The sequence below is a fragment of the Anoplophora glabripennis genome, unplaced genomic scaffold, assembly GCF_000390285.2.
Source record: "Anoplophora glabripennis isolate ALB-LARVAE unplaced genomic scaffold, Agla_2.0 scaffold444, whole genome shotgun sequence".
NCBI lineage: Eukaryota > Metazoa > Arthropoda > Insecta > Coleoptera > Cerambycidae > Anoplophora > Anoplophora glabripennis.
This window is the reverse complement of record NW_019416564.1, coordinates 93,565-117,997: the sequence shown is the minus strand read 5'-3', so window position 1 is coordinate 117,997 and position 24,433 is coordinate 93,565. Positions and strand designations below refer to the sequence as shown.

Below are 24,433 nucleotides of genomic sequence, written 5' to 3'. Positions count from 1 at the left end.
GCTTAATAGGAATTGAGGAGGACCCTCTATGCCCGAAATGTGGCGAAGGGGAGGACACCCCTGTCCACCTTCTGGGACAGTGTGCAGCCTTTGGGAGAATAAGACATAAAGTCTTTGGTGCTGAAGAGCTGCAAGGGGTTGAGGTGAGAGACCTTCCATGGACCAAAATCCTGGCGTTCATTAGGGCGTCGGGTAGGTTCGAGGAGGGTCAGAGGCAGAGAGTAGTTAGGTGATGGGACGGCGGGGTAGGCAAAAAGGGCCCACTTGTGGCCTAATTGCCAGGCTAAGGCCGCCCCATTACTACTACTACTACTAAGGTATCTAAAGTCATATTTCACCAAATCGTTAACTGTAAAATAATAGTTGAACGCGGAAAAATTAGTTTTCGATTTGATTGGCACATACAATGTGACCCATTTCAAATGGAAACATGCCTAGAAAAATGATATTTATTGTCCGATTCATTTCGGGTTTTTTCGAAGAGATGGTAAAAGCAGTAAAAATTTGTTTTCTATGTCCAAGACCTACTTCGAATTTTTTTCACTGTCAAATTTTACAAAAACTGTTTAGCGATTTTTTTTATGTCAAATCTAACTACGGATTCACTGGATTCAGCATCCCCTAAAACGGTTTTATGCCAAATTTCGTAAATAAACATTTAATAATAAGGGATTTATAGCAATTTTAATGTTCTAGGTTTATTTTATTAAATAGTCACTATTTATGTCGATGCACTTTTTAAATCGTTTACAAATATTTTTTACATGAGAGTGCTATGAAGAACAAATTATTTTTATAGCCAAATTATTTTTATAGGTCGAACACAAGTTTTTACACACCTTGGAACCTGGTGATGATGAAAGGAGGATGGAATTTTGCTTATGGGCTCAAGGAAAGTACCTCAAGAATAGAAATCTTCTAAAAACTATTATATTCAGCGATGAGGCAACTTTTAGAACTAATAGTGTATGGTATAGTCACAAAATTCTAGTACTGGGCTACAGAAATACCAGAGTCGGTTATTAATTAATTGTAAACGACTCAATAAAACGATCATTAGCCCTTTATTTTTAGAGGGTAATATGAATAGCGTACAGTTTTGCAATTCCTAAGAAATGAATTTTGGCATATAGGTATTACATGTACAAGAAAAAGTAAATCTTCAATTTCAGTTAGATGGATGTCATATCCATAATGCAAGAGTGGTTACCGAGTGGCTTCATGTTAACTTTCTTAACCGATGGATAGGTAGAAATAGCCCCCTAATTAGATGGTGACCCAGGTCCCCGGACTTAACGCCGTTGGACTTCTTTTTATGGTGTGTCATAAAATACAAGGTTTATAAGTCACGTCCAGGCAATAGAAAAGAATTGTGTGCAAGAATCATGTAAGCTTGTGAAGAAGTTACCCCGTTACAACTACAGAATGTTCAAAGAAATATTCGTAAGGGATTCGAAAAGTGCATCGAAATTAACGGTAGCCTTGTAGAGGCTACAAAAATCTAAAATGTCATTGCATTGTTATGTTAAATTTATTGTATTATTGTATTAAAAGCGCAAAATTAATTTCTCATTTTTTTAAATCATTTTTCATAGCCAACATTTTTTCAGAAAATTATTATAACAGTAGGTATTTAATAAAATGAAGCCTACATTAAAATTGTTACACATCCCTCATTATTAAGTATTTATTTACGAAACCGTTTAAGGGGATGCTGAATCCAGTGCCGTAGTTAGATTTGAAACAAAAAAATCGCTAAGCAGTTTTTGTAAAATTTGACAGTGAAAAAAATTCGAAGTAGGCCTTGAATATAGAAATCAAATTTTAATATTTTGCGCCAGAATAGAGTTTTTACTGCTTCATCTTTTAGAGAAAAAACGAAATAAATTGGATAATAAGTATCATTTTTCTAGGCATGTTTCCATTTGAAATGGGTCACACTGTACATTGGTCATTGGATTGGCCGTCTTTTCCATAAATTTCAACAACATCCACCCCTTTTTGCAATAATAATGCGCAATTTTCGAAAACTGATATTATCTAAAATTGTAAGTAATTTAATTGCCTACAACATAAAATGACTAATATTCCGATAGGTCGTCTAAATTTTCGTGGACAGTAATTTTGCCACTTATTTGCAATTTGCTAACTTAGCGTAACTTCTTTTGAATTACTTTTTTGATATTATCATTCTAGCTACGCTTTCCCGTCATAAAGTGCAATAAAATGTCTATTAATAATTTTTTCAAAGTTTTATGGTTTAATTCGACTGGAGTATTGTTATTTTTGCCACACACGGCGCTATTGTGGTAATGATGTTAATAAAATTAGGCAACTACTCTAACATAATATCACAGAGGGTAGTTTAACAGAAAACCTCGTAAATATTAAATATACTATAGAATTACTTACCGTGAATAGTTGAAAATAAATATATGTAACGGTTAGTAGGTTCGTTACAGTTTTCCAACATTTCAGTACAGTTTGTATTTAACTCACATGGTTTCAACGTCTAAAATAGTAACATGCACTGATGTAAAACAAAATAAATAATACTTTGTACCTAATGCGATAGAATAAGTTTCCAACAGTCAGACGCAATCCAATTTGATTCGAGACAACGAATTTTGAACCTTATGTAACCATTAGATCAGAATGCCCATGGAAACTGTGTTAGATTGCTCTAGGAACAAACCTAATAATAACAAAATGCTTTGCCCGCTCATCTAACAACTCCTCTTTTTTTTCAGTTGAAATCTACAATGGCTCTCACTTGAACTTCTGGCGATTGGATAGGCGACAGATGGGAGCGTACCTCTGCATAGCCAGCAACGACATACCACCAGCAGTCAGCAAAAGGATTTCGCTGAGCGTAAATTGTAAGTCACTTTTATTGCTGTCAATAGTAGATCTACATTTGCCCAATTTCTAAGGCTATTTTATATTGAATTAAGAAATACAGGTCAAAATATTTATAAAACATTCTACAATATATTCATTCGTATTGGAGCATATGACAATTAAATTAATAGAATAAAAATTCAGTTTATATTATAACAAGAAATGGATAGAGATTAAGTAAATTCTAATAAAAAAAATCAAAAAACGCGAAACAACAAACAACAGAAACCAAACTCATAAAATTAAAACAGAAATTTTAAACTAATAAAATACTACATTTATGCACATTCAACAGATATACAATTACAAAGTAAAATGATAAAAAAGATTTTTTCTCCAACCGTCACAAAACTATGACATTTTTTGACTGTTAAGTCTCTAAGGTTGACCTTTTTGCTTACTGAGAAAAAATGGTACCTATCAACAAAAGTATTCAATTTTAATCCTAGGAACTAAAGTTGACATTTTTAATCCTTAGATTAAAAGTCTTAATCAAGTTTAATTTATAAAAGTTTATTCAACAATATTTACAATAATTTTTTTGATCCATGTTGATATTAAATAAGTAAGTATTAAAATTAAATAAACCACTGAAACTGCCACTACCCTCATTCTTGAAGCAATTCTTAAAGCAGTCCAACACGTTTTCATTAATAGTTATATTATTTTCAGATGTGAAATCAGAAATGACAACGGTGACTGATTTATCACTACCACTATCAACTTTCAGTATAATTTTCGCAATATTTTCTTTATTCAAAAGTAGCCTTCCGTCATAGTGTTCGATATCCATCCTCCGTGTCTTTTAAGACAAGTGAGGTCACCAGTACCGTCAACTAAAAGGTAGCAGACGTTCATCGTAATGCGTGTCCACTTTACTCTTTTCAGTTGTCCAACTTCAAAAATTTTGCCAGTTCTTGCGAGACGGCACTGATTTTATGAATACCGACCATCAGAATGAGAAATACTACAGGCACACAAAAAAAATTCATGAACCAGAGGCGAGACCCCACTATTTTTAAGTTTTTGGGGTCACTGAAACCGAATATAACCATAAAAAATTATTTCAATTGCCCGCTTTCCCATAATCACCCCCTGAAGAGGATGGAAAATTAAGATGTATGCGTATTTCTTTCTGTTTTTAGGACGCTCAAACCGAAAATGACTACAAAAAATTATATCCACTTACTCGATTACCCCCTTACACTCCCTTACAATCATTTAAAAGAACCAGCAGGATCCATATGAAAGTTGGCGCTCGGTAAATTGCGCTAACGTTTTCGGAAAAAAGAGGAGAAGAAAAGATTTCATGGGCTCAACACTCAAAATTCCAATGATCCAAAGTCAATTACCTGTTAATTAGATAAATTTAAGAGTACCTCCAGCTTCTATGTTATAAACGTCAATACTTCACCGATCAGAAATGTCAGCTCTTAGATGTATTTATGATTTGGTTCAATTCTTAGCGCAAACCAGGAACAACAGCGTGGAGGTGGTAGGTTTCTGTTCCCTTTGGGGTGCTTGATTAACGTGAGTCCCCTTGCCTGTCACAATTCGGGGTGTTTGATTAACGTGAGTCCCCTTGCCTTTCACGGTTCGGGGTGCTTGATTAAAGTGAGTCCCCTTGCCTCTCACGATTCAGGGTGCTTGATTAACATGAGTCCCTTTGCCTCACACGATTCGACATTTACCTCTTTCTATGATATCGAACTCTCTTGTTTTCAAACGATCTTCTAAGCCAGTTAAACTGTTATCCGCCTTCATCGGGTGGAGTTGCAAAAGTATATACGGAATCAATTCTATTCCGGAGGCATAAAATTAGATTCATGGTACACTGGTAAACATTAAAATCAAAGAGAAAACAAAATGCAAACGGAAAAAAATTAAAATATCTTGTCTAGAATAAGGTGTCAAGTTAAAATATCAAAAGGCAAAATAAACACGGTTATGATTAGGACAGAAATCGTAATTCGGTTGTAGCGTCCCAAAAAGAAAATAAACATACATCTTAATTTTGTACAAAAGTTTAAAATTCAACCTCCTTCAGGGTAAGGGAATACTAGCGGATAAGAGAAGAGTTAAATCCATTTCTGTAGTCATTTTCGGTTTCAGCGTCCCAAAAAAACATAGAAATAAGCATACATCTTAATTTTGTACGAAAATTTAAAATTTAACCCCCTCCAGGAAGAGCTAGGGGGAAAACGGGTAATTGAAATTATTTTTTATAGTCATATTTGGTTTCAGCGACCTCAAAAACCTAAGACTAGTGGGGTCTACCCTCTGATTAATGAATTTTTTTTGTGTGCCTGTATAATCGACGTTCTACCAATCCGGGTAAACGTAAAACAACATATTTTCGATAAAAACTTAAATAATTTAGTTTTTGTATTGGGAATTTTTATAATTCAGGTGGATTTCAAATCTTCAACATTATCAATTGTTAAATTGACTAATTCATCAGAACGGCATGCGCCTGCAACTCCCAATATTAGGACGACATATAAAAAAACTTTTAAAAAATTTTGTTCTTTTATTTTTAAAGCATTTACTTTCTTCATAAATTATCGGGCGTACTATTCAAAAAGCAATCAACCTGCTCCTTTGTAAATACTCCTTATATTTTTTCCTTATCCCTCAATTTGTCTCTTGAGAAATGCACGTAACTTTGAATATTTGCTCATATCAATCCCCTTCTTTTTATCCAAGGTTGACCGCAACATTGAATATTGTGACCAAAGCGTTGACAGCTTCATTTTATTTGCTAAGTTTGAGAAATACACCAGCAATACATCTTTTGAATACAACTTAATGTTATTTTCTTTTCACCAATCCATAAAACGTTAATAGACGACACATTAATACATTTTTCAAGATTTCTTTGGGAGAAGATTTAAAGAAATCTCTTTCGCACACTCCAGTATCTCCTCAGGTACACCTAAATCTGCATTAAATTCCATTTTTACAGAGTTTTCAGAAATCACAAATGAACTCAATTAGCAATATGGCGACTAATGTTTGACAAAGTATCCATGACTACATCGATATATCCTACTTACTTACTTTGCTTTATTATTAATTTGAATAATTTCAAGGCACAAATTAATAATTAAATGGGGGATTTTGGTTGAAGAAAAAATAGCATGTTTTATTCGGATTGAAAGTGTCTTTTTGTCTCGCGCTTTCGCATCCGCTCGGCTACGCTACGCTTCACCTCGCAAATATAAAATTTGCTCGCCACAAAAGGAACACTTCTAATCCTAATATGACAATACAGGGTGTAACTAAATAAGTGTAAAACATTTAAGGGGGTGATTCCTCATCGAAAAAAAGATAGGATCTTTCATATAAAGAAACTTCATTGGAGCATCCCTTGTTAAGATACAGCCCCTTAAAGGGGGTACATAAAATTTGTTTAACAATTTTTTTCACAAGCACTAAACAAGTTACAATATTGAAATTAACCTGACATTTTCTACTACCAAAAAGACACTTAGCCAGTAATTTATTTGGTTTACCCCATGGTTGTAAGGGGTGGAAAACGCAACCCCTAAAATTTATTTCCAACGTAATTTTTTGTCTTATTATTTTTTTACCATTTAAAAATTTATTTCCGATAGCCTGTTTCATTCTAAAAAAAAATGTCTCTTGAATTTTTTGCCCAAATTAAACCAGTTCGCAGCAAAAAATTATTTTACGAACAAGATACATATCGCCATAAAACGAAAATACGAAACTAATTTATCTAGTAGGCCGCCATTAGCGATACTGACAATTAAATTGGAATCAAGCTGTCAGTTTGTAAATTTTTGAAATTGAAGTAATACTAATTGTGTATTGTTCTGTTCTTAATTTGTTACTTTAATAATTCACTTGTTATTAAAATGGCATACACAAATGAGGAAATGGCTGATATGCATTACGTTTACGGTCTGTCGCAGGGGAATGGGTTAGAAGCTTCTACAAGATATGCTGAAATGTATCCTCAACGGCAGCATCCTTCACATAGAATATTTGTCTGACTTCATCAACGATTACGTGAATATGGTTCATTCAACAAAAGAACGCAGGATTGTGGTCGCCATCGAGAAGTAAGAACACCACAGCTTGAGGCAGCAGTACTTAATTTGATAGAAGAACAACCTACTATCAGTACTAGAAAGATTGCTTTCCAGCTAAATGTTGATCATATGACGGTATTTCGAATTTTAAAGGAACATCTCTTATACCCTTACCATCTGCAACGAGTACAGGCACTGTTACCGCGAGACTTTCCGAACCGTCTTGAATTTTGCAATTGGATGCTGGAAATGATTAGAAGAAATCGTGACTTTCTGAAGACGATCGAATTCACAGACGAATGTAGTTTTTCTCGGGACAAGATTATTAATTTTCATAATTACCACATATGGGCTGATGAAAACCATCACGCTATTGTCGAAACTAACCATCAAGAACAGTTTTCTCTTAAGGTGTGGGTCGGAGTTATTGGGGATTATTTAATTGGGCCTCATTTTCTACCTCCTCGATTAAATGGTGAGGCATACGTTCAATTTTTAAGAAAAGTGCATCCCCCCGTACTGCTGGAGGAAGTTCCTTTGGGCGTCAGAAGGGATATGGTTTTTATGCATGATGGGGCTCCCGCCCATTTTAGTCAAGTAGCACGTCAGCATTTAACTGAAACATATGCAAATCAGTGGATAGGTCGAGGAGGACCACAGAATTGGCCCGCTCGATCCCCGGATCTCAATCCTCTGGATTTGTCTACTTGGGGCCATTTGCAGCATTTGGTTTATCGTACTCCTGTTCGCGATGTAGAGGACTTAAGAAACCGCATTATCGATGCGTGCAGGGTAATTAGAGAGACTCCAGGAATATTTGAGCGAATACGTGGCTCAATGCGCCGACGTCTAGACGCATGCGTAATGTCTGAAGGTAGACATATTGAACATTTACTATGATTTCTACATGTTGTATGTTTTGTTATTATTAAATTAGTTTTGATTATTCCCCTTTAATCATTTAATGCAGGTAGTAACTACAAAATAACAGTAAATCCAGTCCGCATTTATGACGATGTATCTCTGTAGTTGTTCGTAAAATAATTTTTTACTGCGAACTGGTTTAATTTGGGCAAAAAATTCAAGAGACATTTTTTTTTAGAATGAAACAGGCTATCGGAAATAATTTTTTAAATGGTAAAAAAATAATAAGACAAAAAATTACGTTGGAAATAAATTTTAGGGGTTGCGTTTTCCACCCCTTACTACCATGGGGTAAACCAAATAAATTACTGGCTAAGTGTCTTTTTGGTAGTAGAAAATGTCAGGTTAATTTCAATATTGTAACTTGTTTAGTGCTTGTGAAAAAAATTGTTAAACAAATTTTATGTACCCCCTTTAAGGGGCTGTATCTTAACAAGGGATGCTCCAATGAAGTTTCTTTATATGAAAGATCCTATCTTTTTTTCGATGAGGAATCACCCCCTTAAATGTTTTACACTTATTTAGTTACACCCTGTATACTAAAAGTCAGTTACATTGTGTAAAAAAAGGATATTAGTGAGAGATTTAGAACCAAGAAACGGAACACAAGGTTGAACATAATTTTTACGAAAAATTTGAGTCATATTTTATGACTGAAAACCCATCAGGAATTTTTTAAAATTTCAATCATGGTATATAACAACCATAAATTTCATACCGATAGGATTTAAATTGTCACAGCAGTAGACAATTTCAGTGGATTTGTTCGTATTTTGAAGTTCATCTAAAAAAAAAACAAAGCAAAGGATAATAGAGTTTGTAATTAACAAGGTGTGGGAAAATATTTGTAAAGAATTGTATAAAAGTGGTTGTGATGGAAGTAATGCATGCAAATTATAATAAATATTACTGAACTGTAGCTCACAGAAAAATATAAAATTTCCGAGAATGCATATAACAACCATAAATTGCATATCAATAAGATTAAACTGTCAGATAATTTTAGTGAAGATTTCATTCGTATATAAGAAAATATATTTAGTAACGGAAAACCTATAAAATAATAGAGTTTGTAACGAAAAAAAATTTAAGGGAAGTAATATAAGAAAAGAAGTTGTAGTGTTTAGTTTTAAGAAATAGCGTGAAGGTGTAAAAAATTCATATTAAAGAAAACTTAAAAATGTATAAAAAGAAACTAATGGCAAATTTAAGGTCAGATCAAGCATAACAGAATAATAAGTTTCACATGGCACTGTAGAACATACTTCGACATCCATTTGTTTTGAAAAAATGTATGTCAGAGGTGTCAAAATTAGTTATATTGAATTAAACCATGCAAAAGATAATATCGATCTGAAAGGTAAAAAACACAGTGCATTCTCAGAAAGACCATATTAAATCGAAATAAATAGTATCGATAAAAAATAAGTGACGTAACGTAAGTTTCTACTACGAGAGATCGAGGTACTAAAGATCTACCTGAAAACTACCCAAATACAACTAATTTAAGATAAAAACTAATTCAGAAGAAAACCAGCCTGGCGAAAAATAAGTTTTATCAAAATTCAGTACTTGATAGTCTTACATAAAATTTTTAGGTGCATCTACTGGGTGTCCTAAAACTTCCCACCTGGAAAATGTCGTATTTAAAAAAAGATTACATATTAATTGGGACACCCGGTATAAATTTGCACTAAAGGTATGAGAATCATGAAAGCAAATATTTCAGCATAAGGCATAATAATGCAATATTTATTTTTAATTTTTAAATACACTTTATTAAATATAAAACCATGTTCCCTCTTTTAAATTTATTTAATTATTATTTTCACCTTAATTTCACATGTCATAAATATTGTCCAGGAAATAACTTGAAAATACTTTTAGATACAAATTTTTCCTGCCGATAAAAACATATTGACTATAACCATCATTTTTCAAAAATTTATAATTTTAAAGAAGTAAGGACTTCAGCAAAGGAAATAGTTTATCTATAAATACGAGTATATCAAAAGAAAGTAAAAAAATATACAACATGTAATCAGTTTTACATCCTTTTCAACAGCTATGTTTATAGAATTCCACGTATTTCCTAACGATGGTACCAACGATATCAAATACACTAAGGACCTGTTCATTTCCTGTTCAAAGACATATTCGTTTAATTATTCTCTTTATGTTTGCCAGGTACACATAAGCGACGCCTTTAGACATCGGGTATGGATAAAATTCTTAGAATAAAGTAAACAAACCCGGAAAATCTCCAGCATGTTCCCGTTTTATTAGCACTTCTTGTTTTACTTCGGAAAGTTTAATAGAGTTGTGTACAAGTAAGATATATTTTATTTTCCACATAATGTTGTTTGGATGTATGTGGGCTACGAAATACCCAAATGTTTTATAAATCCATGGTGAAAACTCGACAAATAATAAATTATGCTCCCTGGAGATATCCCACCAACTTTATATAGTTATAGATTAGATACATTTACCATTTTCGTTTTAATTATTTTGACATCTCATCTCTTTTTTATCTCATTCTGTACTATTTACCAATTTGTTTTAATTATTTTTTATTTTTTTTATGTATTTATTGCTGTTTTTAAGTAATCATATAAGTGGGTTTTGTCCCTCTGAGTGATAGTGATGGTTTAAATGCAAAAAAACACAAAGTGAAATGCCATAACATGGGAGACTTCTATACACGATCCGCCAATGGATATCAGATTCAGAGATTGTACTCTTATTCCAAATACAGGAGTTACCTGTTTCTAAAAAATATATACAGTACTCGCCTAAAGTATGGAATAAATTCAATAAAACCGAAACAATTTTTTTTTGGGAAAAATCTTCGAACAGGTCGATTTTTAATTTAAAAATTACATATTTTAGCATAAAAGGCGGTTTTCAACCGTCATTTGTTTTCGAGTAATGACGTCATCGACATTTTTTAAAAATTTTTAAATAGGAACCCCCTATTTTTTTTCTTGATTCTGAAAGATCGTTTCATTGTCGATCCGACAGTATTAAAATGTTGCCATCTTACATAGGAAAGTTTTCGAGTAAATGACGATTGAATGTAAGAAAACCCAAATCAATTAAAATAAAGCAAAAACGTTATCAAATTTAATTTTTCGAAATACCTGAAGTTTTTTATGGATCACGTAGGTGTAAATCTTTACACTGTCATACCGACTTTTTAAGTATTGTAAGCGATATAAAAATTATTTTTGAATTTAAAGTATTATGGCACATTTAACTGTCACACAAAGAATTGAAATTTTAATTCTTATCGGATGCGGGGATAAGACTAGAACGCAGCAGGAAGTTTGCGATTTATTTAAAGAAAAATATTCAGATCGCCGTATCAGCCAATCAACAGTCAGTAAGATAGAATTCTAAATTTAGAGAAACTGGCAATGTTGTAGATATTCCAAAACCTGGACGTCCAAGCGTTAGTGAAGATCACAAACAGAACATTTTGATACGTATGGTAGATAATCCTCTTAATACTTCACGATTGGTTGCATACACAATGAAATTAGTCAGACCACACTGTTACGTATCCTGGGGAAGGAAAAATATTATCCCTACAAAATTCAACTTGTGCAGGAACTCAATGAAGACAATTCCGACCAGCTTACACTTTTGTGAAATTATGATGGATTTATGTCAAGTAAATAGATTTACACCGGCCAATACTTTTTTCAGACGTTAAATAACAGAACCGTTAAACTTGCGGGTATTGGAGTAGGGAAAATCCTCATTGGATGGCAGAGACACATGTCCAACACCCACAGAAATTAAATGTGTGGACTGGAATAGTTGACAACAGAATAGTAGGGCCTTTTTACAAAATGACCTTGTTCCAGCGCTTGCAGTAATTTTTCCTAACGATAATGACCCTGATGTTCCTGATGACACCATATGGTTTCAGCAAGACGGTGCACCTCCGCACTATGCGCGCCCTGTTCGAAATTTTCTGGATAATTGTTTTCCTAGGAGGTGGATCAGCAGACGAGGACCGATAGAATAGCCCGCGAGATCCCGAGATCTTACACCCTGGGAGTATTTCTTATGGGGCTACTTAAAGTCCAAAGTGTGCGTTAATAGATCACATAATTTAGAAGAACTCCAAAATTGTATTATAGAAGAAATGCACAGAGTTACCCCAGAAATAATTCATAATGTGCAAGAAGAATTTCTACACAGACTTGCGTATTGTCAAGAAGTCGGTGGATGGCAATTCGAACACTTAATTTAGGTAGAAAACTTAATGAATTGTATTTGCTTGACATAGGAATTTTTTTTGGTTAATGAATAAAATTTACGTTTTCTAACATTCAATCGTCATTTACTCGAAAACTTTCCCATGTAAGATGGCAACATTTTAATACTGTCGGATCGACAATGAAACGATCTTTCAGAATCAAGAAAAAAAAATAGTGGGTTGCTATTTAAAAAAATGTCGATGACGTCATTACTCGAAAACTAATAACGGTTGAAAGTCGCCTTTTATGCTAAAATATGTATTTTTTAAATTAAATATCGACCTGTTCGAGGATTTTTGCCAAAAAAATTATTTCGTTTTTACTGAATTTATTCCATACTTTAGGCGCGTACTGTATAATATGGCTCGCAATGCATCCATACAATATCTAAAGGTATATCTTCAAGTATTATGTCTCGCAAAAAGGTCGTTGCTTCTTAATCTTGCCTGACAATTTTGCTTCAATAAAGAGAAAAACGTGTAGATTTTCTTCATTGTCTGTTGTTGAAATGCAAATCTTGTATAGATTCTAAAAGGGTCATGCCAGAGAATACAATCATGACCAGCGAAAGAATGCACGTGCGGAAAGAAAGTGCCTTTGTCGAGTTACGGCAAATTCATGGGCGCATTATTTTCGGGAATATGAACGGGACTTGGCACATTTAATTCTCAGTCTGCAACTCGCACATATTTATTATTATATTTACTGTTGCCTCACGTACACCATTCCGACGGTTTTACCTTTCTTACTTTCTATTTTCTTCTCCTGCTATTGTATTATTTCTGTTGCAGTTTAAAATTACCCATGTTTCGAAAATTTTTATGATACCTTCAGAAAGCATCGCACAATGCACAGTTCCTGCTAAAACAATGGGAATCTATGGACAAATCATTTGACACTACCTACTATACAGATCGGAGGACACAGGGCGGGAAAATGTATTTCCACCCATATTTCGAAAATTTCCGGAATTTTTTCCCGCAAAGCAACAATTGCCGCCAAAATGCTCTTAGACGTTCAAGACGATGCTTACCGCGCATGTAAACTTTCATCACATTTTCAAAGGTTTCCCGCCAAGTCGACCTGAAGCCATGATTGCCATTAAAAGTTACCAACATAATCCGACGACGATGACTACGTATGCTCTTCATCGCTCAGAAGCCACCAACAGCTCTGGAAGACGAGAAAATATTCGCCACTCTTTCGGCGAAAATTAAACGACCTCAGGGTCAAAACTAACACTAATAATTTACAGCACCCCAACCCTTTAAAGGGAGCCATCACCTACAGAGGAATGGTTTTCCAAAATCAAAACTAACCAGACTGAACCGGACCACGTACCAGAACCCCCTGCGCAGCCAGCATCGAGAACGTTCGAACGTCAACCCGAGGACAATGCGGTTCAATAAGCAGCATCGGAACCTGGCTAGTTGCATGCTGTACGCTCCAAATTTTCTTGTGTTTTCATACATATGCATACTGTCACTTACATTTATTCAATAACTCTCACAAATGTTTAAAAATCACAAATCGAGTTATATAATATAATACTCATAAAAAATACAAACCGAGCTCCCACTGCTATTAAAGCACACCACCCAGGCTTGCCCAATCTCCGGTGAAGATCCATAGGTACCTGAAACTTCTACAGCGGCTAGACACTAGCCCTCCAATTAGACCAATCTAATCAAGCTCTTGAGATTTCACACACACACACACACACACACACACAGGTTCTCTAAGGAGGCCCATACACTCAAAAACTTGAGCCCAGTACCACATAATGATAGAAAGATAAAAGAGTATCATACCTGACTATACTTTATAAAATGCAAAACAAAAACTTGAAGGCTCCGTTGAAAACATTGCAAAACAAAACCAAATAAACTAAAGCATATCGCAAATGTTAGTACGTCTTTAGGTGCATAATAAGGCATGGGCCATTATCTCAAGGCCAAGAAATCTCCTCATCAATGGAGAAAGAGCGACAGTATTAACGACATATATCCCAAGCGTCCGTTGAGGTTGGCCTGAAGGGGGAGATGCCAGAGCATCCTGAAAATCCCCTTGGAAGCGAGCAAACGACTAATGGAGCCTCTAGGAACCTTCGCTGAACCGAATCCAACATGAAGGTTTGTAATCCCCTTAATATGCTAAGGGATAATGTTGATAGGCAACCGACCAATCGAAATCCACACCGTTTCCTACAGTACAATAACATGACGCCTATGAATATTATTTCTTCTAATAATTCGACAATGTGCACATGCAGTTTACCAAATGAAAGTATACTGAAAACTTTGTGGAGTCACGTGCACAATTCGCTTCAAGAACTAGGTACACTGATGGGCATCTTAAAGTCCCCACTAGTTGGGTCGCTCTCATTCTATCGCGCCCCACCACAAATAATTACGGATTGTTTCGGACTGGGACTGGGAGATATACTACACCGTGGCACCAAAAACTCTGATATATTCGATAGGGTAAATAATCTGATAACAGTTGCATTTGATATTTTTTTAAATATTATTTTATTAATGATATGTAATGTATTGTAACATTTTCTTGGTTAGTTAAATCATTATATTGAAGAATTTTTTAAAAATAAAATGTTATAAACCGTTTACTATTTTAACCATTGTTCACTACATCCACATACCTGCATATTTAGTGTTTTCCCGTATTAGAGATATTCATTTATAAATGTTGTCTTAAATCAATACATACAGGGTGGACTAATAGTGATTATATTACTCCTATGTCATATAGATAGAAAATACATATTTTATTAGGGCATCGAGCGGTGCCTTAAGGAGGACATTTTAAAAATATTATGAAGTACACGGAGTGTTTTGGAAGGCTATATCAAACATGATTTATAAATGGGATGACCCGTTTTTTATATTTCATATATACAAAATATTTCAGACAAAATAACTAGTTTTCAATATGGAATAAAATATATAAATTGCAAATAAAAATGTAAAATTAATAAATAATTTTATACACCATAAACGTAAACGATAAAGGAAATTTTCTTAATTTTTTTCTTGTAATAATAATTAATTGTTGATTACTGTATGTAGACCAAATATCTCAACATCTTAATTTAATTATCATATATCTCTATCATAGTATACTAATCAATCAGTATGCAATCTTAAATGATTTATGAATGAATTACGTATGGCAATTTTTAAATACATACCTCCACCCTAGGAAAAGTCGCTAAGAATATGGCGAATCCTTCGAGCAGATACTACTGGAGGCATGCCATTGCGAAAATTGTGGCTGAGTGTGCGAGAGAGACAGACAGTACCTCAGGACAAGCGGTCTCACTCTAGCACGCCGCGATTGGTTGGAAATGAATGCTCCAACCAATCGCGGCGTGCTAGAGTGAGACAGCGCGTCTGAGATACTGTCTGTCTCTCAGCCACACTTTTCGCAATGGCATGCTACTTCCAATAGTATAGTAAACGTAACCTGTTCTTTTTCGTGATTTTAATTTAATACTTTTAATTATTATACATTAATGTATGATTCCATTATTGTAATCCAAGGTAATAAAGAGATTGTTAACTATGTAGTAGTGTAACACGTAAATTGAGTTTTTTTTATTAAGAGAAGTTACATTTTTTGGTTAAATACAGGTTTAGTTAGGTATTTGAATTCCAGCAGAAATAATTTAGATTAGATTATATCGGTCTGAATTTTATAAATTTTGTTCAAAAACTTACAAAGCGTATTTATTTTCTAAACATATTTTAAAATGTAAGCCTACTATAATTTTTATTTTAATATTATTAACTATTTATTGGGTATAGTATCTTATAAATAAATAATCACTAATAAAATACACAAGATCAAGATAACTAAACTAAACAACTACTCGACATCATAAAATAAGGTTTTTAATATATGTATAAAGCTGGGTAAATTATTTATTGTTGCTGATATTAACAAAAATAGACATGCATTGCACCGATCAGGAAAAGGCTAGAATAATTGATGCTCTTTGGCAGCAGGGAGATTCAGTTCGTAACATAGGTCGAATTTTAAATAAAGATGAGAGTAGCAAAAAGTTATCATTTTTAATTACACGTCATTTCCGTGTATAATTTTATTTATTTTTATTTTAAATGCAGAAAAGTTTCATTTTTTAATTAAATGGAATACGGAAGGCTGTTAGATAGAGCCGCAATTCAATGGCATGGCAAGCGAGTCAACCGAGGCATGCGTGAGCCTCTGGCTCAGAATTTTTTTCACATTCACGTCACCTAAGTATACTGTTGCTTTGTTATCGTGCGGATGTTGCTTAATTAATTCATCGGTTGGTGTTTATGGTGGTGCGTTGTAGACAACTTAATTTGCTGCTTTTTAATAGATAATGCATACGCCTATGTCCCGTGGTTCAGTTCTGACACCTCTAGTAATAAGCAACATTTTAAGAGAGATAATTTTAACCGTAGCTGATCATAAAACTACATATTCTTGACACAAAAGAAAAACTGAGAAAAAGAAAACAAAATAGTCCGCTTGTGGCTGATGTGCCATTATTATATCGGATATTTATAGAAGATTTGTTATTTTGTCTGAAATTTTTTTTATATAAAAAACATTCGGAAAATCGGAAAATTAGTTATTTATGTTGTAGGCACGTAGACAATTAAATTACCTAACATTTAAGGTAGATATCTAAAGTCATATTTCACCAATTGTTAACTGTAAAATAAAGGTTGAATGCGGAAATATCAGTTTTCGAAAATTGAGCATTATTAATTATTATTGCAAAAAGCAATGGATATTGATAAAACGTGCAAATAAACAGCGTTATAAAAAAATTGTCCCAGGACCAGGATCGTGAATTCAGTATTTTTGCATTGAATTGAGTTTATTTTTATGTTGATTTATAAAAAAGAGAAATCACCTACGTCTCTTTGTTCCCACGACACGGCTATTCTTATAGGTAACGTTAATTGTTAATTTACTGTTGGACGTATACGGACCGGAATTTTAGAGACAATAATTAAAGAAAGGGTTAAACTTTTATTTTCAGAAATTTTACATTGATAGTTCATGTAATAAACGCGCTAGCAGCAGTAAAAGATAACATTAATGAACAGTCTGCACGTGGCAGCGCTGGGCCCGCGCATGCGCGTGAACATCGTTCTCTTAGCGTGCTTGATTTTTAACTTGAACGTTTCAAATTCGGTTAAAAAATCTTGCGCGCGACGAAGGTGGCGTTCACGTGCGTGCACGGACCAGGCGCTACTTCTCCCGCGTACTTTAACTTTTACTGCTGCTAGCGCGTTTATTACATGAACTATTAATGTAAAACTTTCTGAAAATAAAAGTTTTACCCTCGGTTTTACCTTTTCTTTAATTGTCTCTAAAATCCCGATCCGATACGTCCAATAGTTAATTAACAGTTACGTCATAAAGCTATCTTGAGAACAAAGAGGCGTAGGTGATTTTTCTTTTTTTTTTAAATTACCATTAAAATAAGCTCTATTTAACGCAAAAAGAACGAATTTCTGAGCGGCTTTTGCCTAACCCAGGGGTCAATTTGATTATAACGCTGTTTTTCACATTCTACTTTGTTAGTTATAAAGGGCAACTTAATCTCAACTTTTTGAAATTTTTCTTTTTCGATACGTTTCTTTTGATCAAATAGAATATAGATTCTATATAGATATAGATCTATGATATTAACTTCTTAAAATTAATGTTTAATTAAACAATTAATTGCAAAAAAACGAACGAAGTTAATTAACAAATACATGAAGCAACAATTTCATTCACGGTCAATCGAATTGGCCCTAGGCACATATTGATCTTTGGATTGACCGCCTTTTCCATAAATTTTATCAACATCCATCTATTTTTGCAATAATAATGCTCAATTTTCGAAAACTTATTTTTCCGCGTTCAGCCTTTTTTTACAGTTAACAAATTGGTAAAATATGACCTTAACTAAATTATAGGTAATTTAATTACCTACATGCCGCCAACATAAAATAACTATTTTTCCGATATGTCGTCTAGATTTTCATGGGTGAAAAAACACGTAATTTTGCAACTTACTTATTTGCAATTTGTCAACTTAACGTCACTTCTTTCGAGTTACTTTTTTGATATTATCATACCCTTGTCCTCCATAAAATGCAATAAATAAATACCTACTATTTTTTTTTATTTTCAGGTTTTGTGATCTAATTCCACTGGAGTAAAGAGTAATTATTTTAGCCTTTTCCTGATCGGTACAATGTATGTCTGTTTTGTGTTAATAACAGCAACAACAGACAATTTAAATTATAAAAAAAACTCAATCTTGACAGAAACACGCGTAATAGACAAATACGTAGGTATTGTCTAATGGCTAATAAATGGTAGTAGCATTTAAAACGCATGCGTGAATTTCAGTTGTTCCCGCAGATGCTTCGCCCGATTTTTTTGCTATTGCTCGTAAAAATCACTGAGTTTATTTGTAAACAGCCTAATATGACTCAATAGTTGCGGGGATTGATTTACTGTTTTCAACAGATTTTTTATTTTTTATTATTCTCACCAATGCAATGGTAAGTTCGATTTTGTGTAAACAGACTTCATTAATTTATAAGTTCGTTTATTATTATTTTTATTATTCTTTATTATTATTGTTAATGTTGTTGTTATGTTATTTTTAGTGTTACTGTTATTATTATTCTAATCGTTTAAATATTTATTTCCATTAAAAAATATATAATATACTTTGTAAAAAACGTATTTTTATTTACATCTACTACCAACGTTTCATTGTTTAATTGACATCTAAATTAATTGAAAACTATTAGCTATTTATGCACCAAGCACAATTACGTTTATTATTTTTAATATTAGTTTTATAGTTAGAGAGATATATGATGAGTGAATTTATATTTGGTCTATATAATTGTAATACACAATTATTATTACAAAATGGTATAATATAAACAAAATTGTTTCTTTTTTAAGTAAATCATCTTTACCTTTCACGATTATAGTGTATAAATTATTAATAAATTTTATATTTTCATTTGCAATTTAGGTATATGTTTGATTCATTCTGGAAAACATTAGTTATTTTGTCTGAAAGATTTTGTATATAAAACTCAGAATCAAAATGAAGATTGTTTACTGTTTCATCATTATTTCATTATCATGATTAAAATATGAAATATAAAAAATCGGGTTATTGCGTTTAAAAACCATGTTTGACGCGGCCTTCGGAAACACCCCGCATACTTCATAACATTTTTAAAACGTCCCCCTTATGGCGCCTAAAATTATTTTCTATCCGTATGGCATATGAGTAATATTATCACTATTGGGCCGCCCTGTATGAATATCCCTAGTAAAGGAAAAAAAAACTTTAAATATGCAGGTATTGAATGTTGCGAATAATGATTAAAAAAGTAAATGGTTTTTAACATTTTATTTTAAAAAAATCTTCAATATTCTTATTTAACTAACTAGGAATGTTACATACGTATCATTAATAAAATAATATATTTTAAAATATCAAATGCAACTGTTATCGGATTAATTATTATTCACCCTATTGAATACAACAGTTTTTGGTGCCACGGTGTACATTTCCAAACAACACTCCCAGTCCGAAACATATCTAATTATTTGTGGTGGGGCGCGAGAGAACGAGAGCGACCCAACTAGTGGGGACTTTAAGATGCCCATCAGTGTACCTATATAAGCACCGTCATAGTAAAGCGCGACTGAAAAACGACGTTCATAAATGAGTATCTATAAAATATTATTGCGCTCAATTTAAATAAAATCAAAACTAGAAGGCTTCTTTTAAAAATCGGACTAGTATAGATGACAATTTATTAAGATTTGAGCATCAAGTTTTAAGCAGACAAAGTCATAGACGTGCACAGAATTTAATAGTATAAAAATATTTTGGTATAAATTAAATAGGTACCTAGGTAATAATAATGTCGTTTCTTTTTGTGAAATTCCGTATAAAATGTTACATAAATATAAAATATTTATACCGGGTGTCCCAGAATATATGGGCTATCTCCCGGATTTATTCAGGAAACGTTAAAATAACATGACAAGTTCCTATAACAATTTTCCCTAGAGGGCCTCCCTACGGAGAACAGGCTCCTAAAGGACGCTCCTGAAAATCGATTTTTTTAATAACTTTTAAAATACTTTGTGTAATTTAATTATTATTTAATACGATAGACAACAGATAAGACTCCTTAAATTGACCCATGAAAACAATTTGGCTTACTTGATTTGCCAGGGACGGACTAGCTGTAGCACAATAATGTCAATTTTATACAATTAACGATAAAGGCACAAAAATTATATTTTTAGATAGCTTAAACCTTAAGGATGGAAACTGATGCATTTCTGGTTGCCTAAATTATACCGAAAAATGGTAGAAAACAGCCCTTTTTTTATTCCAATATATCTTTTTAAAGCAATGGAAGAAAGTAGTAAAATTTCATATCACATTTGGCAAAGTATAAATGAAGACAGTAAAGCAAAAATTAATTGGGATAGGTAAATAATTCGTGAGAAATTAATTTCTAAATATGAAGGTTTTTTGGACTTTTACAAAGAAACGATTATTTCTTCATAGTATTGTAGAATTATGCAATTTTTTATATAGTTGTCTTTAAATAAATAAACTGATTAGACTTTATTTCATAGTTTGTTCATCACTTTATTATTTAAAAAGTTATATTGGAATAAAATTATTAAAAAATATTCATTCATGAATAGCATTATCTCCGACTTTTAATTCGCTTGATTTGTAATAGATGTCGCACTAGTAAAAATTTATTTATGAATGGACTCGGGTTATTTTTAACGAACAGCTGTTGTATGTGGTTAATTTGGTATAACCTGATTCTGAATTGGTAGTCATGGTTTCTGTTAATTGATACGTAAATATTTAAAGAATGTCATGATCATTTTAGATATATTTTTGTATAAAAGTATATAAGTAACAGTGCAAGTCCATACTATTATATAATTTTAGAAAATATGAAATATAAACAATTTTTAGTTTATTTAAAACCATAATTTATAATTAATATACCTATATTAGTATCTACGGTTAGTGGATAAGAGGGAAAACATTTTTATTTTCTATTCTACTAGAAAAAGTAATTCGTGACAAAAAATATTTTGCTTTTTAATTGAATATGTTTGTCATGAAAAACTGTAATTTATATATATACAGGGTGATCAGAAATTTAACAAAATTAATAACGTTGAAGAATAAACTGCTTTTGTTTTTGATAATATAAAAAAATGTTAATAAGAAAAGTTGTTCATAACGGAAAGTTATGTTATAATTACGATTTGTGAATAAAGCGGCTTACTTTGGTATAAACAGAAATGGAAAATATTATATTTTTAATAATTAATATTAAGTAATTCTTGATAAAAAAAATTCGCATATTAATATAAATAGAATTTTAATTGTGAATATACATAATAATGAGAAAATATAAAAAATATGTACGATATACTTATTTTGTCCAAAAAATGTGTAAAGAATTATGTACAAAAGGACGATTTGAGACTAAATTTTTTTTATGAGAAATAGGTATTCAGTTCACTTCACTTGAAAAAATAGTTGTAGGTACTTTAATACCTCCAATATAAACAGAAATTCTGTGGAACAGTGTAGTTTAATAAATATGTAAATAAATGAAAGTAATAAAGAAATAAATAGAATAGGTACAGTAGAACAGGAAAAAATTTAAAAAATCATAAAATAAAATTATTTCTTTTTATTAATTTGAGCTTCTATAATATATTCTGGATCCATACATCTTTTTCCCTGTGGAATATTTTTGTATATTATTTCTGGTAGTATACAATTTTTATAAAATTGTTCCAAATTTGTTGCCATTGATTTTTTCCATAATTCTTCATCTTTCTTAATTTGTTCTACATAGAGCGGGTTGTTTTCACCACTATAGGTATATTACGAAATAACATATAGACTTCTTCCGGTTATATTTAACTGTCTCTGTATCTGAAAGTAAGAAAAGAATTTTACCAGATAATATTTGTTATAAACATAGATAATTATACATTTTTACCTATTATGCTTTTGATTTACCATAATGATATATCTAGTCATATATAGGGTGCCACAATAGTGCGATAAAGTTTAGTATAACTGCCTGTAGTAGTGATACGAAAAAAGTTACTTGCTCGGATTCACATTTTATTATTATTTCCATTATTCATTATTTTCAGACCGAATTAAACGTTCAGAAAATCTTGTTTTTGGCCTGAAGATTTTGCCCTATACAACTATAACTGAAAATAATTATAAACTTTGTCACACTATTGGAACAGCCTGTATGTGCATTGCAATGACAATATGTCAAATTTATATTATGGCTAGGTAAGCGGAAAGTCCATTGTCGCATATGTAATTTTTATTTTCAAATAATCAAATACAATACCTACATATTTATTTTAATATCTATTATTTACTTGAATTTAGTACTAAGTACAACTATGCCTAGCAAATTGTAATACTTACTTTGTTAATGTTTTTTCCTTCATATAAAAAATAGTAAACTCCACAACGCAACAATAAAAGATAACAGCTCAAAGATCCATACAAGAAATAGTTACATTCGCACCTACTCTGGTCCGAATCCATATAAGTACTAAAATGTAGAAAATAATATGAACTAAAACTTTTAGTTGGCTGCAAATATTATAAATTTGTACAACCACTTGCCATCTTTCTTTTTTGTAAATATGTACATAATAATATGTAGAAGATAGAAAATAGAAATATTTTCAGAACAAAAAACCGGCGGCCGCAAATTGGAGTTTTTATTATTTTATTACCCTTCTCTTTTCATATGCAATTATGAGATAGCAAGAGAGTGGGATGGACGGATAGGCCGGACAACTCATTATCGTGCACGTGTGCGTGCACCTGGCATTATCTCGTTTTTTTTAGGTGTATTTTGCCGGAATTTGTATGAATGAAATAATCGTACTATTTTTACTATAAACGTATTTCCTGTAGCGACATCTATATGAATATTGTAATACTTTGTTAGATGAAACGGGACTTCAATTTCCGTTCTTAAACTAAAAAAGGCACTCTTGGTTAAGAAGTGGATCTTATTTGTGGAAGGGCGAAATGGGCGGTGGCTATTAAAAAATTATTTTTGTTTAATATGATTTTTATTACATACCAACTCGTAATTTTGTTATATCAATTCAATATGAGCTCCTTGTAATGTTATGCATTCTATAGCCCTGCGAATTGAAGATGGTTGGATCCTCTACTGTCCATCGTATTAAAAAATAGTTAAACTACACAAAGTATTTCAAAAGTTATTAAAAAAATCGATTTACAGGGGCGTCCTTTAGGGGTCTGCATATCCGTAAGGAGGGCCGTCTGAGGCAAATTTTTGTAGGAACATGTTATTTTAATGTCCCCTATATAAATCAGAGAGATTGCCCACATATTCTGGGACACCCTGTATAATAAAGTTAACTGTTAGTGAAATTACTTCTTTGTTTTTCATTTTTAATTGGAATTCTACGAAATAATAGATGATAAAGTATTTCTACTACAGAAACGTAGTGCTAATACATAAACATTTAATATGAACGCAATCATATATTGTTGTATAGTCCAAGCATTATAGAGAAATGCTTACAGAATTTATTACCTGGACAAAAAAAATATGACCGTATAGGAAATTAAATTTTAAATTGATTTTCTTATTCTTTAAACTCGATCCAAAATGGCGAACATGGTTAAAAAAATCGCAAAGTTGCAAAAAACGGTTTTTCTAAAATAACTAAAAAAGTATAGCAGCGATTGAAAAATTATAAATGAGAAAGTTGTAGACTTTAAAAAGATCTATCGACTGATTTTTTGTAAGTATCGATTGATTTGTTACTTTTCGAGATATATCGAAAAAACCGTTAAAAATCTTCTCTTTTCTTCTATAACTCGTTTACATTTACGTTCCCATACTTGCTATTTACTGCAAGCATAGCCAGCGGCAAGCCAAAAAAAATCATTTTTGAAAAATTTTAAAATATTAATTATTTTTCGAGATATATCGACTTTTTGAAAAAAAGGCGCTCTCGAAAATTGGCTAGATCTTCTCAGCGGATAGACCTACAGTAACGATTTTCGGTTTATTTTCTTCGTAAAGAGTTATATTATCATGCTGTTAAAAAATGTTGACGATTTTATTAATTTTAAGGATCAAAAAATGACTT

At 32.3% G+C, this 24,433-nt stretch overlaps 1 protein-coding gene across 1 annotated transcript in view; it reads left to right on the top strand.

Moving 5' to 3' along the window:
• Window positions 1-24,433, top strand: part of LOC108910589 (lachesin-like) — a 127,125-nt gene that overhangs the window by 31,393 nt on the left and 71,299 nt on the right. The window contains exon 3 of the mRNA XM_018715242.1: window positions 2,751-2,879. Coding sequence (XP_018570758.1) covers window positions 2,751-2,879 — 129 coding nt within the window. The remainder of the gene's footprint in view (window positions 1-2,750; window positions 2,880-24,433) is intronic.